Here is an 18,113-nt window from a genome sequence, read left to right as displayed (position 1 = left end):
CATCCCCAACTGCTCTTCTATCGCAAAGCCCTTGTTTGCACTAACTGCTGGCCAGAAGAGAAAAGGCAAGTTTGCAAAGACCAAAAAGTCACAGGGCACGTTTCGTAAACTTACCCCTGCGGATTGGAACGATGAGTGCGTTACGGCTTTTGAGCAGTTGAAATCAATGCTATTGGAGTGTGTTGTGCTTGCCCACCCTAACTTTGAAGAACCCTTTGTCCTGTCAACAGATGCGTCTCTGGATGGTCTTGGCGCTGTGCTTTCTCAAGTGCCCAAGGGTGAGACTACAGCTAGGCCTGTTGCTTTCGCGAGCAAGACCCTAAGTGTATCACAGCGGAGGTACCCGGCCCACAGACTTGAACTGTTAGCTCTCAAGTGGAGTGTTTGTGAAAAGTTTAGCCATTGGCTGAAAGGGCGGAACTTCACTGTATGGACGGATAATAATCCGCTCACATATCTTCTGACGAAGCCAAAACTTGACGCTTGTGAGATCCGCTGGGTGTCAAAGCTCGCCTCATATTCTTTTGAGCTCAGACATTTGCCGGGAAAGGGCAATGTAGTGGCAGACGCACTTAGCCGTGACCCCTTTGCAAAACCTGTTGGTCAGAGACTTTTGTCAGAGCCCTACTCCCTGCTCATTCAGGAAATGGATGAGATGAAAGAGCAATCTGTACAGGATGTTTTCAGAGTTACCTGTCAGTATCAAGCCCCCAGTCCTGATGCTCTTTCAAACACGGTCATGTGCAGTGCAGCTGAGGTTAAGGCTCTTTGTCAGTGCCATTGCGAGTGGGTTAGCGCGGCTGAGTCCAGAGCTGTTAGTCTAGCTCAGCATGTGCAGCAGCTGTCATGTGGTCAAGGCGCTCCCCCTGTTTTGTCTGCTTCAGATCTTCAGTTTGGCCAGCAGCAAGATCAGGCTATTGCTACTGTGTTACCTTTTGTCGCAGCTAAGAGAAGACCTACTAGGCGTGAACGGTTTGGTGTCGATCCCCAAGTGCTCAGATTGTTGAAGCAGTGGGACAGGCTAGTTGTTCGGGACGGTGCACTGTACAGAGTAGTTCATGATCCTATGTCCAAACAAAAACGTTTCCAGTATGTTTTGCCATGCAATCTGAAAGACAAAGCACTGTCAGGCCTCCATGACATGGCGGGCCATCAGGGCCAGGACCGCACCCTTTCACTGACAAGGCAACGGTTCTACTGGCCTGACATGGAAAAAGATGTCCGCGAATATGTAAGATGTTGCCCCAGGTGTGTGTTTGGAAAATCTCCGGAACCTTCCGCTCGGGCACCCCTTGAGAGTATTAAAAGCTCTACACCCATGGAACTAGTTTGTATAGATTTTTGGTCAGCTGAAGATAGCAAGCAGAGGTCTGTAGATGTTTTAGTGGTTACTGACCACTTTACAAAACTAGCCCATGCCTTTCCTTGTACCAATCAGACGGCTAAACAGGTTGCTAGAAAACTGTGGGATAACATCTTTTGTGTCTACGGCTTTCCTGAAAGGGTTCATTCGGACCAGGGCACAAATTTTGAAAGCAACTTGATAGCAGAACTTCTCAAATTGGCTGGTGTTGCTAAGTCGCATACTACTGCTTTATCATCCTATGGGGAATGGAGGCACAGAGCGTTTTAACCGCACCTTGGGTAACATGCTTCGTACACTTCCCCTGAAAGAGAAACAACAGTGGCCACAACAGATTCAAACCCTGACATTTGCTTACAATGCTACTGTCCATGAAACCACTGGCTATGCACCATTTTTCTTGATGTTTGGCCGTGTCCCGAGACTGCCAGTTGACATTATGTTTAAGCAAGTGTTGAGTGACCCTACTGTAACCGACTATGACTCCTATGCAACTTCCCTGATTGACTCTCTTAAATGTGCCATGGACATTGCGCAAAAGCATGCGGCTTCTGAGCAGCAGCACCAAGCTACTCAATACAACAAACGTGTCAAGGGAACTTACCTGTCAGTGGGTGATCGTGTTTTAGTCGCAAATAAAGGGGAAAGAGGAAAAAGGAAACTTGCCGATAAGTGGGAAGACAAAGTGTACACTGTTGTTGATGCGAACCCCAACATTCATGTTTACAGAATCAGTGATGCGGATGGCCACTCAAAAGTTGTACACAGGAATCTTTTGCTGAATGTAAACTTCCTGCCACTTCCTGTCATACCTGATGAGCCCAATGACACTGACCGATCTCTATTCAATGACGATTCCCTCATGGACAATTTGAACAATGACTCTTTTGAATCCATGTCCAATGATGCTTTTGCTGCTTTGCCTGATTTAGGGCAGTCAGTTTGTGTTGACTTGGTTCTTCCCAGTTCCCCCCATGACTGTCTAGCTGACCCATTTTCACCTGACCATGACTCTGTTGCTGACTCACATTCAGTGGCTTCGGGTTCCACTGGCCCCGATGCGAGCACAGGGGACAGTACCCGAGTAAGGACTCGTGCAGGGAGGTTAGTGAAATCAGTGAACAGGTTGATTGAGTCTATGGTTCATGTACCTTATTTCAGAAACCGACCTGGTTTATTCAGTGACTAGCCTCAGTCTGTTTTTGTAGCCTGAGAGATCTTTGGTTGTACTGTTGATTTCTGCTGATGCCGTTGGCTGCATTTTCCTTGACAAGTGTCTATGAGAAGCATTTATGGGTCCAGGCATTGTGTGGTGTACACGGCACTGCATTTACCTGAGGGAATATTGAGACTTGATCACCCTTTTTATTTCCTGAATCTTGTGTGCAAGGTAACTTTTCAGTTGGGTCATGGACTTGGTCCGTGAATTGCTTGTGACAGATTGCTGTGGTAGACATTCCCCCCCCCCCCCCCCGAGGTCCTGTGTAGACTACGTTCAGGATGTTGGTGAATTTCAGGAGGGGTGATTGTAACCAAGGAGAAATGTATTTTTGTTTTATTTTGAATTTCACCAAATCCTTCACTTTAATTAAATTTCCATTGGTATTGTGTGGTTTTAGGCATGGTTTAGCCTCTTTCCCAATGTTATTATTATGTTATTAAGAGTTGCACATTTTGCCTGTACTGTCCCTTTAAGAGCAACGTGGTTTGCGTGCTGCACATGTGCACCTCTCTCAGTCTGTACAATGCTACTGAGGAGGTGAGCACAAGTTTTAAAATATAAAAGTTCATTGTTAATATAATTACTGATAATCTACAAATCCACATGTACAAGTTGGACCATGTAGGAGCGGTCTCATGTCTATTGTTTAAAGTTTACTGTAGTTACATGTAGTTGAGAGCTAGCTTCAGCCTTCTCCATGTGTTTTCTTGCTAACAGGGGACTGATGAGCTGCGTGCATGGAGAAAACATGTGACAGAGATTTGTATTTTTCTTTCATTTGTGCAGGTATGTGCATTGTGTTTAAGATGTCAATAGATTGTTATGGAACATTTAAAAATATTATAATTCATATTTATTTTATGTTAAAAAAAATTGTTAAAATGTTTAGGCACATGTGCACCTCTCTCAGTCTGTACAATGCTACTGAGGAGGGGACTGATGAGCTGCGTGCATGGAGAAAACATGTGACAGAGATTTGTATTTTTCTTTCATTTGTGCAGAACCACCAGTAAACGTGGTATCCAGTATCCATTGGTCACCAGTGTCTCATGGTCCTTCCTTCAACCAGCGCAGTACACAGGGACACAACGCAGATATAATTAAGGGTTAACGGATGTGCACCAAAATATTAGACTGTTAATGACCAGATGCGCACCCGTTACACGTACAAAGTTCTACATGCTGCTGTTTTTTGAGTGCTCCTATGCACGATCAGAAGAAATGCGACTGCTACTCTGAATGCTTCCATCATCGTCGTCAAAGCAACAGGTAAACGTCGGTCGCACTTTCAGCGCGTCAGCTCCTAAAACTCTGTTTATTTTAGTTTACACGCAAACGTGAAACCGGAGTTTTCCAAAATCTCCACTCTAGCTGGAGTTTTTAGAAAGATTCGTTTTCAGAGGCGAATTCTCCGTTTGCGTGTAAACGATGTGAACAAACGAAGGGAAATGTCTCTGTTTTTAAAAATACCCGTGTACGTGTAAACGGGGCCTAAATGACAAAGGAATCAACACTAACCACCTGATTTCAGTGGCTACAGACGGCGCCGACTTAGTCATTTTAATAGTCGGTTTATAAATTTACTGACAGCCTATGTTGCGTTCATATTAGGCTTATATAAGGCTTTTAATTTTTTGCGGCTCCAGGCAGGCATGGTTTTTGTTTTTTTTGGGCCAATATGGCTCTTTGAACATTTTGGGTTGCCAACCCCTGATCTAGACTTAGTAACTACTTATTTGATACCTGAACTCTAACTCCTAACCCTAAACCCTTTATAAACCTCAAGTAATAAACTAAAAAAGTGCACTATGTAACTTTTCTGGAGGAGGGTCCACAACCTGCTTGTCTCCATGGAAACATTATTGCTCTGTCTGCTGTTCCAGTCTGGCAATAACTTTATTTTGCATTTATTTCAATTACTGCTCCAAAATAAAAACATACTCTGAGTGGGGTCACTTCTCCAGAGATCTCACCTGTAACTCAGCCTAATGGCATCACTTCTCCATGGAGATAAATCAGTTTAATCCTATATGGTAAACAAAGCAACAACATCCTCATGGAGACAAGCAGGTAAAAAACTCTGCATCAGAAAATGTATGAAGTGGACCTTTAATAAAGTAAGTCATGCTTAAGGCTAATTAAGGTAGAAAATTTAACCAAAATGTCTAACCAAATGAGAATAAACTAATTAAATGGAGTTAGTTGACTTGGCAGTGTAAGGAAGCTTAGCCTACCGGATAAGAAAAGAGCCTTGTCCACAGTGTACTCCTCAGCAAAGCGAATGTGGCAGAAGTTTTTCTTGCTTTTACGGATGGCGATGATCTCTCCACATGGACCAAAGACCTCCTCAATGGTCTGCTCCGTGGAATTCTCTGGTAAACCACCAACAAACACCGTCTTACACCCAGGAGGGCGCTCCCTGGTGGCCGGAGGGGGGAGATCTGGAAAAAAAAGGAGAATGTGTGAGCTCAGAAAAGTTGTCGATAAAAACTCATGTCAGGGTAGTCTTGTGGAAATAAAAAACATGGATGGTGCAGGAAATATAGAAGGATTAACCATGCATGCACTCTCATAAGCCAACTTTTCCATCTGTACTCTGAACAAACAAATTATTTTGAGTGACTATGCAGAAATTAACAGTAAGACACTAAGTGAGCAGTAAGATTTGTATAAAAGAGGAAAAGTGCTTCAGAGGGTTTTCTTATTCAAGGACGAGGGTCAATAGCAACCAAACAGCAAAATGACTGTACTTGAAATATAAAAAGTTAATTTGGAAAACTTAAAAAGTAGTCAAAAGTAGAGCCCGACCGATATGGATTTTGTTGTGGCCAATATGAAACTGATATAATGGGAGTAGGAGCTGCCGATAGCCGATATAATCACCGATATATTTAGTGATGTAAAAATTCACTGTAAATCTTGAATTGATAAAAAAACTTAGGTTTGTCTCTAGTGGATTCTGAATTGGGTTTATTTAGGCAACATTTATTGTTATTTTGACTCTTTACATCATATTTACATACAGTAGATTGGCCTAATGGCATTTTTGCATCACATTCAAGCTACTAGTGATGGGTATTCCAGTTTTTTTTTTTTTTTTTTTTTTGGAGAACCGGCTCGGCTCACTAAAGCAGCTGGCTCTTTCGGCTCCCAAGCGACTCTTGAGATTGTTTTGTGCAAGCAGGACTAAACCAGAACTGACCCAGGACTGAGTGTCGGGACTCGGTTTCTATCTCTCTCCTGCACTCGAGCCCAAGATTAGTCCTGGTTTATTCATTTTATGCTGAACTGCAGCCAAATATGTACTTTTTTTATCCTATGCACACGCAGATTTCTGAAAGTTTCGTTTTCAGCCACTGCTGCTGTCAAACTACGGGTCTACATGCGGCATGAAGAGAAAAAGTGAGAAAAAGAGAAAACAAGGCTCCCAATAAGAAACATGCTCCCGTTGTTCGCTTCAAAGAGCCGGCTCTAAGAGCCACTTCGATCGCGACCGACCCATAACTCCTTGCTAGTAAAGAAACTACCGCTATTAGCCTTTAGCCGTAAATGCTGCGCACAGCGGTAGTTAATTATATGCATAAATGTGAATCATTCACACGTCTATTCACAGCTCATTTACATAACAATGCAGCTCCAGTAACAAATATACGGCCAATGTAGTCACTTTACAATAGACCAATAGAAAACAGCCTGTTTATGTGCGGGAGCTACAGCAGCTAACCGCTAACAAAACCTAAACTAGCTTCAAAGTTGATGTATTTCCAACACTCACCGCTCACACAGGCTCCTCCTCACATCACAAGTCTGCACTAATAAATGTCCTTTTAATCCAAACTCAAACCGATTGTCCGAAAAAGAAAATAATCTCAGTGTTGCGCATGGCTGCGGGTGTAAACAAACACACGCGAGTGAAGTGACGTCACTCTGGGGGTGTGTTCAGGGACAGTACGGACACAGACAAATGACACCGCAGATAAATACTGATGCGGAGCCACATATTAGTACATTTATCTGTCTGTAAATTGGATTAAATGAACATAATGTAGAGAGTCTAAGCTTTATAATGAGGTATAACATGCCCACGTGAAATATCGGCCCATATCAGCAAGCATATCGGCCGATAGCCGATATGTCTCCAGGTGCCCATATTGGCCGATAATATCGGCCAGCCGATATATCGGTCGGGCTCTACTCTGAACAAACAAATTATTTTGAGTGACTCCTCAGAAATTAACAGTAAGACACTAAGTGAGCAGTAAGATTTGTATAAAAGAGGAAAAGTGCTTCAGAGGGTTTTCTTATTCAAGGACAAGGGTCAATAGCAACCAAACAGCAAAATGACTGTACTTGAAATATAAAAAGTTAATTTGGAAAACTTAAAAAGTAGTCAAAAGGTCAGGTGCACTCTGTTTAGTTGTTATAAAAGGCCTTTATTGGTTACAGGGGATAAACCAACTTTCACAGTTTGTTATTGTACGGCATCTCAGTAAGATTCTCAATGATTACGAATTGATCATAGTGAAACAACGCTTAGAAGACACTACCTATTAAATGCAAAAAATAAAAATAAAATAAAAAATGCAATAGTTTCAAATTTTTTTTTTTTTTTTTTTCTTTTTTCATTTCATTTTCATTTATTTACTGATGGTCTTTGTATTGTTTATTCATTTATTCACACAGTCTGTATAAAAATGAAAAGTTGTGTACATATGTTCTCATCAATTGTCTTATAGTGAGAATTGAGTATATTGTCTAGAAACTATTTTTAAAAGGCTGTAAAATGTTTTAGCTCTCTAAATCTATAAAGAGGAGTCTAATGGGAAATATGTCTGACCAATTTTACATTTACTTAAAGCATACAAGTCCCATTTACATCAGCTCTTCTGTTCAAAAAAACCCAAAACAAAACACTGGGATTAAAATATAACCAATATTTCATTATTCTGAATTATCTCACCATGGATCTGATCTATGTTGTACAATTCATGTAAACCTCCCATCGACAATGTTCATATCATTTCAGCCCTGCAGGGAGGTGATGTGAGGTTTCATTCTGAGGGTTTAAATTTTGTCAGATAGTTTTCATGCAAATGCCAGAGGAGCTTTCCACTCCACTCATGAATTCTTTCTTCATTAGACTCCCCACATCTCCAAAGTGATTTCACTGACACCTGACATCAGATACGTTTTCAGGCCAAAGGGGAGAGCAGCATAATCCCTTCTACATTCTCTCCGTCTGTGCTGGAGTCTGCTGCTGGCCCACACGCTCAGAATAACTTTACAAGAGCTGTACACTGTGCATCCCAATCAGATGTGTACACTGAACAAGAAGCCTATGAACCCACGGCCCTGTTACGATAAATATAACAATTAGAAGTTTTTAAGTATTTAAATGATGAGATTTCTATTGACTTCACATTTAGTATGAACTATATAAAGAGTCATCTTACAGAAGTCAAACATTTTTTGAAGCCGTACTATGTAACTTTTCTGTTGGGGGCACCGTCACATGCTTGTTTCCATGAAGGTATTGTTCCACGGTATGTATATATTAAAATTATCACTCATTTATTCAATTACAGGTGTTTTTATTGCTCAAATCATGACTTCTTATGTGAGCGTGGTCACTTCTCCACAGATTTGATCTGTAACCTGGTGTTTCCACTGTCTCCATAGAGGTTCCAGGCAAAAAAAACAAAAAAAAACCCCCCAAAAAACCATCGAGAGCAGGCAGCGAACTCTCACCAAAAATTCAGATTAAAGTGAACCTTTAAGTAATGACTTGTCAGGGCAAATCACCTTTTAAGTAAGAATCATAAAGTATGATTACACCTAATAATATTTTATGAATACATTAAGGCTAGGGTAATAACATTTCAAACTGTGAAAGGAGAAAGTTGGTATTTAAATCTGTCATTCTATTCCTAGCTTTCACAAACCCTTTGGCCTATCGCTACTATTTACCTCATGATTAATTATTTACCCACTAGCACAGCTTTAGAGCAGTTATTTTTTTAGACAAATTAATGTAGCAGGGTGGAACACCTCTGCTCAGTCAATCAGCTCTCATCCTAAAACGTCATATCATGATTTATATGGCTCCTTCTTACAAGTTTGCATTAATAAACAGTTTTATAGATTAAATAAAAGCATGAAGCAATAAAAAAAAAAAATTCACAGAATTCTGCTTTTACAAGGAAAACATTTATGAGAGAAATGCTGCAAAAACAGCTTTGAGTTGATGATGAAACTGAAAGAGATGTTCAGTATTGTATGTATACAATGTCTATGGTCAACCAGAAGACATGGGCAGACTTACTGGGGTTGGGAGGGAACAGGGTGCAGCTTTTACAGTGGATGATCTCCTTGACGACAGGAACATCTGGTACCAGACCCAGACCGGGCATGAGTGGATTCATGGGGCTGAACTCAGGCATCAGGCCCACATTTGGCTCATAATCTGAAAACAAAAAAGAAGAATACATATTGATTTGATTTTAAGGTCAATAAAATCAAATCAATATGTATAAATCACCACAAATAATGTTTCCTGTTTACTGTCCAAAGTAGCGCTGTCATAAGTTTTGAAAATTTGATACTAAACAATACTGAAACTAATATCAAAACTAGATACTCATTTGAGCAGGTATTAATACTGCAAAAAATCACACAAAATGTATACGATCTCATGGTAACATAAAAGTACTACTACTATTATTTTGTGTATGAAAATGACTAAATTACTAAAAAATCTGCATGTTTGATCCTCATTGTGGTATCGTAATCGGTATCGAGTATTTAGTCATTTCCTTAATTTTGAAATTTTAGTATTGTGACAACATGAGTTCATAGTCATCACTTCTAAATCTTGCATAATATAAAACCCTCCAAGGTAGGACGGAGAGACACATGCGTTGCTTGTGTCATCTGCAGTCAGACCAACAACCCACACATAGTCAAATACTCAAACGGTCATGAATAAATTACAGCACAAAATGTCGATATTTTAAGAGTCCCTCCTACTGTGTGAACAATAACCTTATGGATAACGAGCACAGTTGGGTTTACATTATGCAAGCTCTTATTTACAGAATTGATTTTCACTGTACCAACACCCACATAGTGCAATCAAGTCAAGTGCGCACACAAGTCCACATATATATAGGCTTTTTGAAATGGAAATGACACTGCCTTCCACTATCTACATCACAGGTACCTGCTGTGAATAAGCAGCTGATGTTTACTCCATAGGTGTGATGATGGCAATGCAATACATGACCAAGTATGGAGCTATGGTATCAAATGTATTACAAAAATAAAACAAGTTGAAGAAACGTGATAGAGGAAGGAACAACTGAAAAAAAATAACATGGTGGATTTAGATTTACATGATAGAGCCCAAGATTGCACATGTGTTGTTCTGATAACAACAGTAGGTCAGTTGGGGGAGCGTTTGTCCACTGATCAGCAAGTTGGTGGTTTGTATCCCGCTCTTGATGTACACTTTATTGGTTGAGTGGTCAGTGTGATTCCAGCTCCCACAGATGAATGCTGTGTGTCTTTGAGAAGACACATAACCAGTCGCGTCCCTAATGTCTGCGTACACTAGTGTATGAATGTGTGTGTATGAATGAGTGAAAGGCTCCTTGATGTAAAGAGCCTTGAAAGTGGAAAAGTGCAACATGAAAATGTGACCATTAAACATTATATTGTCCATCTGTTCTACCCTGGCAATGACAATCTTCCTGAGGTGAGATTGGTGAACTCTTTCTTGCAAAAACTCAAAAGGGACTGGTATGGGGCATGATGGGTAATAATCTCTGATGAGGACAGAGCAAAACCCTCACTATCCTGATTGTAAGATAACATTCATAATTGTTCTCACAATTTACTATGGAAAGAACAATTATTCACCACCGCTGTAGAGTTTATGCTTACTTTTTTGACTATGTTAGCAATAAACTAAAATGCTGATTTTGATGACTTAGCAAACAATTGAAAAGATACATTTTTGAGCAGTTACCACCAAGTGGGCTTTTTGTAACAGACATAGGAAATCCCATTAAAACCTGGGGAATACACAAGAAATGCTTCTGGAGCGTGATCTACTCTGAGATGTGGAGAGCAGATGTTGAATCCTGAGGAGATTAACATCTGTACTTTAGTCCAAGCATTTACAATGTAACTGTGATGACTTATGTCTGGATACACACTGCATGACATGCTGTAATGTTTGGCACCACAAAACAATTATAATTTAGCAGATCAAACTACATTAGACATGCCGCAGAACTACAATAAATCATCTGCTCAAGTGTGTATAATGCGTCTCATGCTCACAAATGTCTACAATAGAGACTGGAGGTATATATAACATTAAACTTAAAAGATGCATAAGTTTGATCCATGCGACAGTCCAGCCCCACTGCTGATGGCCTTGTGCTGGGCTTTGCTGGGCTGATATTTCTAGTTCAGTTTCAGGATCAGAGTTCACCTTCTTTTCTATACCATATATGTAGATGTTTTAAGTGAGCCCCAAGGCAAAGCCTGTCCTTGTTAAATGCAGCAAGTCTCAGGGTAGTGCTGTCACTCACAGGTGTAGAATAACAATATTCATGTGTGTCCCATTTGTGTGAGCCAGATTTAGGGCAGTGTTCCATGAGATACAGCGCATCAGGGATGTTTAAGTCATTATCTGCACCTGTACTGCTCTCTCATTACAATTGAGAAACAAAATGACAGTGAAATGTAAAAAGAAATGTGTCTGAAAAGATTGAATACAGAACATGATCCAGATAATTACAGACTCACTAACTATAATGAATTTATAGCCTTTGAGACTAGACTCTGGAGCCCAGCTTCATTAGAATTTATCACTGTTCACATCCTGCCTCTGCAGTACCCACTCCCCGGAGCAGGAGGCTTTTTATACCATTGGAGATGGAACAGATTTGTGCCATGAGTGCACACTCCCCTTTATATTTCACTTTGGTCAAGTGCATGGAGGACTGCATATGCAATGCCAGTGCACACATGCACAGCAGCTCAACAAAAGGCTATACTTCAATAAGAAAATGCTTTCATGGTAAGGAATGGGATGTGCTTTAGGAAAAGATTTTTTACTGATATAGTGGAAAAGAGAGTAGGAGAAAGCTTCACAATGCAATGTTTTAGATGTGTGGCACAGCATTATAATGATGCATAAGAAAGCAGTGTTATTTGTGACAAAAACCTGAACTGAAGCAGTTCACCTGATGCAGTACAAACAATACAAGAATAGTGCTTTTGTGATTGCTTTATGATCCATGTTTCTACAGAGCTGTACCTGGCACTAGTGTCTGTGTGCTCAGCCCCAGAGGAGACATCCCCAGGTTGTTCATGGCTGTGGCCCAGGCGCTGGGGTCTGACATGGGCATCGGCATTGAGCTGGACTCCATGGGGAGGTTGTGGATCACTTCTGCTGAGAAACAGAGGATTGGAGTAATATCATTAAAAAGATCCATTTAGATCCAAAACAAATGTTATTATCATATTCAAATTCTGTTGAATTATATTCATATCATACATTAGCTATTCTAAAAATCTTCTTAAGTGTACATGCTGACCAGTTCAGTAAAGAAAAGGTATGGGTAAATGCTACATATGTTGCTCTGCTCTAAACCAAAGCCATTCTCTTGCAGCTGTGATAATCATCAGCTGAGAAATAGAAAAAAAATATATATTTTTGGACACAATAAAAATGCTGCCACAAACAAAACATTATAGCTGCCTACACTTTTTGTACTATAATAGATACTATAATTTAAGACAATCTGAGCACAGACATATGTCCCTGGCTAATTCAACATGATTCTATTTAGATTGTACTGTCTCCCCTTTTCCTCTCCTTCAAAGCTACCCTCTTCTCTCCCTGATGCCAAAGACAACTGCAGTGCTAATAATAAGAGGCCCAGCTTCTGCAAACAGCTCACAGTCTCAGGCTCCTCCTGTGTCTGCAAAACACTGAGTCTCTCCTATCAGGCTTTTACTTCTCTGAGCGGATCATTCCAGAGCGGTGCTGGTGATGGAGCGAATTGTTAACAGAGCCACTTCTGAGGAGTCCACAGGACAAGAGTGGTTTTACACTACTTATTTATTAGTGTTTATTATTTATTTGAATAGGGACAGATACACAAACAGAGATTAACACTTCAGTAATCTGATGCAGGTATCATAGTGTTTGTAGCCTAGACTAGTTTGCAACACCAGTCCCCAGAAGGGCTTTTAAACTGTTCACTGAAAAGCAGTGGGGATATTGTAGAAAAAGCAATAAATAGTGACTGTGTCAAGAAAATCAAATATCAAACTATCACAATATAAATACCCCTCACCCCATACTCTCTCTCTTTCACACACACAATTGACATACAATGAATTTGCTACTGTTGTGGGAACCAGGTCCATTTGTTTAAGGTGTACAGTGTGGAGATAGTCTTTATATGAGTAAGTAGAGAGTTTCATAGTTTAGCTTTCTTCACTGAGAAGACAATGGGAGTGAAAGGTCTTACAGAAAGGAACTCTTTAGTCCCTCTGTGCTGTGGCTCATGTGGATCTTGTGGACAGTCTGTTTACAAATTTACAGACTGGTTCCAGAGCCAGTCCATTCAAACATTTGTTGTAGCTAAAAAATACAGAAGTAATCCAAATTTTAAATTGTACAATTTGATAAAATAGAATAGTGGTGAAATCTGATGGGCTTTTTGTCTAACCTTTTGTTAAAGCATAAATGTAGAGCCAGATTATCCTGAAACAGTTAATGCTGCCTTAATTTCTGATGCATGACTTTTAAAATTTAGCTGAGAATCCAGTGTTACTAAATATTTTTCTTGCTCAGCTTGCTCTATAGGTTCACCTTTTATGGTAATGTTCAATTCTGTATATGTTTTTTTAATAGAGAATCTTTACTACCTTTCTACTTAAAAATTATTTTTTTTGCTGGTAAATTTTAAAATATAACATATTTTGTCATGTGTCCATTGCTTTCCGGTTCAAGATTCTTTGATGGCACAGGTCATTGTGACAGATATTCATTCACAGTGCTGCTACTAGTGTTGGCTCGATACTAAATTTCAAACTCGATTTTGATACCAATGAATGACTCGATACTTAATTCTGATAGCACAATAATAATTAAAACACTATTTATTTATAGCAAAAGAAAAATGTAATATTGTCAGCTGGGCAAAGGTTGTTTTATTTTTTCACTCAAAAAACAAACAAACAAACAAACAAAAAACAAAAAACAAAATGACTGAGAGATGACACACACATCTCTATTTAGACAATAGTGATTCTCAACATTAAATAATAGTAGTTTCTTTTATATTACCATGTGGTTTTATATCTATGTAATCCCTCAGTCATCCAAGTAGGTTCCATAGTGGTCTATGGGCATATAGTTGTCTATGTGTCAAGATCATTCTAAAGCTATTCAGGAAAGCTTGATTTCTTTCTTTCTGCCACTGGCTCTATCAGGATGCACATCTACCCACATGTCCCTCACTAAGGTTACTGTACTACTAGCATATACTCTGTAAAAATAAGATCAGCAAATGTTTTTTTTTTCTAAAAAAAAAATCATACATTTAATCACAAACAAATTAAAAGAATACTGTCAACATGTACAATGGGATAGCACAGGCTTATTTAAATGTGAGTAGATTGTCTGAATCTGTTGACCTACAGTCTAGACCCACGTCTGGTTAAGATTGGGCACAGATCTGAAATGGTCATGCAAAACCTCCTGCAAATGATGCAGTTGTTGTAGTAAATGAGAGCAGTTATACATCTCGTGTTTGCACTAGGCACATCAAACCCCTCCACAAAATCATGGAGCAAGTGTATTTTCTTTGACAGTGGAGTCCGGCCAAATCAAGTTCCACAGATTAGAACGCACCAAACAGGAAGAAAAAAACAGAAATGTGTCAAATGCACATTTACCCTGTATTCCCTCTCACACCTTTTATACTTCTTTCCATCTCTCCTTCACATCCTGCTCTTTGTTCACTTGTACACTTTCATTCTTTGTTCTTTGAATTCATTATATTATATTTTCACAGATGCTGTTCCTTGAAGCAACCTCTAAAGGCCTTTGATTTTTGTTCATAGCATAACCTTGAGCTAAAAAGTCACCCTTGGCTTCAGTGGAAAGAACCATCCTATGGAAGTCAATGTGTATTGAGCTGAGAGATAAGGTCTGGTGATCAGAAGTCTCAAGCTTCTTCACATGCAATTATTGAATGTTCTTGAAGGCTATCTGTGGACAGACAGAAAAACAGAAGAAAACACCAGACTGACAGTTAGCAGTGGTGCTCAATGTAAGGCCTGAGAAAAAAAAAAAAAATCTCAACAAATTTAGAGCTGTTGAGATGTTATTTTTCTATTATCCAATCAGATCGCATTCTGAAATCTAATCCAATCAGATCTGAGGTCACAATTTTTAGATGTCTATAAGACTGATGTCTTTCCTCTTCCCACAGCCAGATCATGTGCTCCAGTCTGGGGTCTTCAGTGTTCACACACAGGACACTACATCTTTTAGGACGACTATTTCCTTCTGCAGTGGAGACTCCACTCAGAACAGAGGGACTAAATGTCACTTCAGCAGTGACCTGACTGTGCTCCTCCTCTGGACAAACGTGAGTCTGTCCAGGTGTAGAGGAGAAGACACAAGAGACAGTGCCCATCTGAGGTGACCTCTGACCTGGAATGTGATCCTCCAGTCACCAAACGCTACAGAGACGTGTTACTGGGAAGGTAGGTTCAGCTGTAAACTATGACTAAATATATTAGAAAAACAACTGCTGTTGTCTTGTCAGTACCACATCTTATTCTTGTATCTTTGCAGTGAGGAAAGGAAAGTCTGAACTTTAAGAAAAACAGCTCAGAACAAAGTAAAAGTCGAAGTCCAGCATCTGCTAAAGAGGCAGAAAGGTCCAGAAGGTCTGCAAGAACCTCCAGGACAAAGTCACTGAGATAGTGATGGAGAAAGTCCTGAGGGATCTCCATGAAAAGCTCCAGGACCAAATCCAGACCTTAGACCTGGAGAAAGTCCTTGACAAAGTCACAGTCCAGAAAATGAAGGACAATAACAACATTGTGGAGAGGAGAATCATCCAGAGAATCCTGAAAATTCGGCTGCGCCAAGATTAGGACAGATCCCAAGACAAGACACAGGACATGATCCAGCAGAAAGACGAGGCCTCAGGAACAGGTACTGGTTCAAGTCCCAATAGTCCAGGACATGGTCCAGAGCAAAGTCCTGGAGGAGGGAGAGGACAATATCCAGATCCAGTAGCAGGAGTACTTTCCTCTGCACAACAAAGTTCAGGACAAGGTGGAGATGGACAAAGTCTAAGAGAAAGTGGACCTCAAAGTCCAGAACAAAGTCGAGGAGAAAACCCAGGACAAAGTGTCATGTGTAAACCAGTGTCAGGTCAGGAGTTGGCCCAAGTATTACCACCTCAAACTGCTGCACCCTCACATGGCTCCATAGATCCAAGAAATCCTGCAGTATTAAGCCACCAATTTCATAAAAATTTGTTTTGCCATTTGTTTTGCCTAAAAACTAAATTTTTTCCCCCCAGTGTTCACAACATAACGTTCAGGTAAAGGTTAGCACATGAGAAGCAGATTATAACATTCCTAGATGGACCTTTAGGACATTAAATGGAAATAATATAGAGAGTCTAAGCTTTATAATGAGGTATAACATGGCCATCGACCCATATTGGCTAGATTTAGGCCAATAGCCAATTTGACTCCTAGAGCCCGTACATGTGACACACACGTGAGGAACTACTCTCACCTTTTTACTTTTAAAGAATGCGCCAAACTGAATTAATAGCATTGTTTTGTGGACAGGGTGTCATTATTTGAGGAGGACAACTTCTATGGCTAATATGAATGAAAATGCTACAGTTTATCTGACAAGAAGTGACTAAGCAAATTGCCTATTTTCGCTATTTCCAGAGTTTGTATATTACGCCTCTGTGTCCATCACTCCGTCTGCCCCTGACTCTGTTTTATTGGCTGTTACTGTAGTGTTGCTGATGTTTGGTGGTTACAATCTGACAGAACACACACAGTTGGGTCACGCCTCCTCGAACTCAGGGAGAAACAAATTGCAGCCTAAATTGGGAAAATTATCCTGTAGGGTGTGACGACTTTTAGACAGTTGTATCTTTAGACCCCAGCCAAGAGTAGACTACTGCTTCATCCCACATTCACTCAAAATTTTATTGATGACTTATTTGCGTATTTCATTTGTTTTACTTGGTCAATGAATATTCATAAACCACAATTTGCTTTGATGAAAGTGATTTCCAATTTCCCGATATGGGTCCATGTAATGAAAAGAATTTCTTCCAAAGCATTGTTTTAACTAATTATCAAATAATAAATTAATGAAGACAGAATATATTTTGAATATATTGAATTGTTAATGTTTCTCAACTTGAGTGTTGCTCTTTTTCTAGTCAAAGCTTCTTACTCTCAAAGGCCACGTGAGTCCTGTTTTAAATACGAACTTAACTAATCCAATTCTACATATCAGGCACCCTTTAGCCCTCTTACATGATCATGTAACCAAGCGTAAGGAATGTTTAATCAATCTTAACACAACTACAATGGTGTATAAATGAAAGGTACAGTAAACTGTAATATGAGACACAGGGAAATAGTTTGAGACTAAATCTGAAGTAGACTAATGCCATACACTCCATTCAAGAACATAATTTAAATTTGAACATGTAAATTGATGTGCTATTGCAAAATAGAAAACAGTTGTACAATTTGTTGCTTCAGATATTTACAGAGTTTGCACTGTGTTCTACTTGCCTCAAGAAATACATTTAAAAACAACAACCCAAGAGCAGATGCTTTAACAAAACTGAAAATCTGCAGCTCATTAGGAAAAAAGTGTCAACAATACAAAAATATAGTTTATCTTTCCAATCATGCCTCAAATTACAAAAAACCCCCACAACATTTCATAGAGTAGAATAGACAATCATAAAACAAAGGACAACTAGGCAATTGAAGCCCTATACCTAGAGTCATTCCTTTTTGCTGTGAAATAAAATAAATACTTAAAAGAGGTACCATATTGCAATGTGTGTCAAAAACAAGACAGTTTGGTTGATCCTCTGAGCTGACAGCTTCACACACAGCACTAAATGGTTTCACTGCCCACACCAACATGGCCGCCTTCAGCCCCAAAGTCTCTATTAAAAGCAGTTCAAGTTCCAAATCATCTGTCCTTAGCCTTAAACTAGTTCACTTGAAAGGCTTTCCAGTGTCAAAGTTATTCCTCACTTACCTGATGCATTCAGAGTACAACTTTCCAGAGCCAGAGGTGAGTTTTTTCACATTATTGGTGACAAGAACTAGCATTCTAACAGCTCACTTCCTAATTCCATGATAAAAAAAAACAATATAATTAGATGGAGAGCACACACAGCAGTCTAATTTTGACCTCAAAAGCTG

At 39.7% G+C, this 18,113-nt stretch overlaps 1 protein-coding gene across 2 annotated transcripts in view; it reads right to left on the bottom strand.

Annotated features, from left to right (window-relative positions):
* Positions 1 to 18,113, bottom strand: part of LOC110158841 (ecto-NOX disulfide-thiol exchanger 2-like) — a 75,530-nt gene that overhangs the window by 19,355 nt on the left and 38,062 nt on the right. The window contains exons 3-5 of one of the 2 annotated variants that reach the window (XM_055159432.1): positions 11,914 to 12,048; positions 8,908 to 9,048; positions 4,820 to 5,026 (exon numbers count right to left, since the gene is read on the bottom strand). In XM_055159432.1, the coding sequence (XP_055015407.1) occupies positions 4,820 to 5,026; positions 8,908 to 9,048; positions 11,914 to 12,048 (483 nt within the window). The remainder of the gene's footprint in view (positions 1 to 4,819; positions 5,027 to 8,907; positions 9,049 to 11,913; positions 12,049 to 18,113) is intronic. The other variant, XM_055159433.1, reaches the window with a different exon arrangement.

The sequence above is a fragment of the Boleophthalmus pectinirostris genome, unplaced genomic scaffold (genome assembly GCF_026225935.1).
Source record: "Boleophthalmus pectinirostris isolate CB_2022bp ecotype Guang Dong unplaced genomic scaffold, ASM2622593v1 HiC_scaffold_23, whole genome shotgun sequence".
Taxonomy (NCBI): domain Eukaryota; kingdom Metazoa; phylum Chordata; class Actinopteri; order Gobiiformes; family Gobiidae; genus Boleophthalmus; species Boleophthalmus pectinirostris.
The sequence above is the reverse complement of the archived record's forward strand: the minus strand, read 5'-3'. Positions and strand labels throughout refer to the sequence as shown.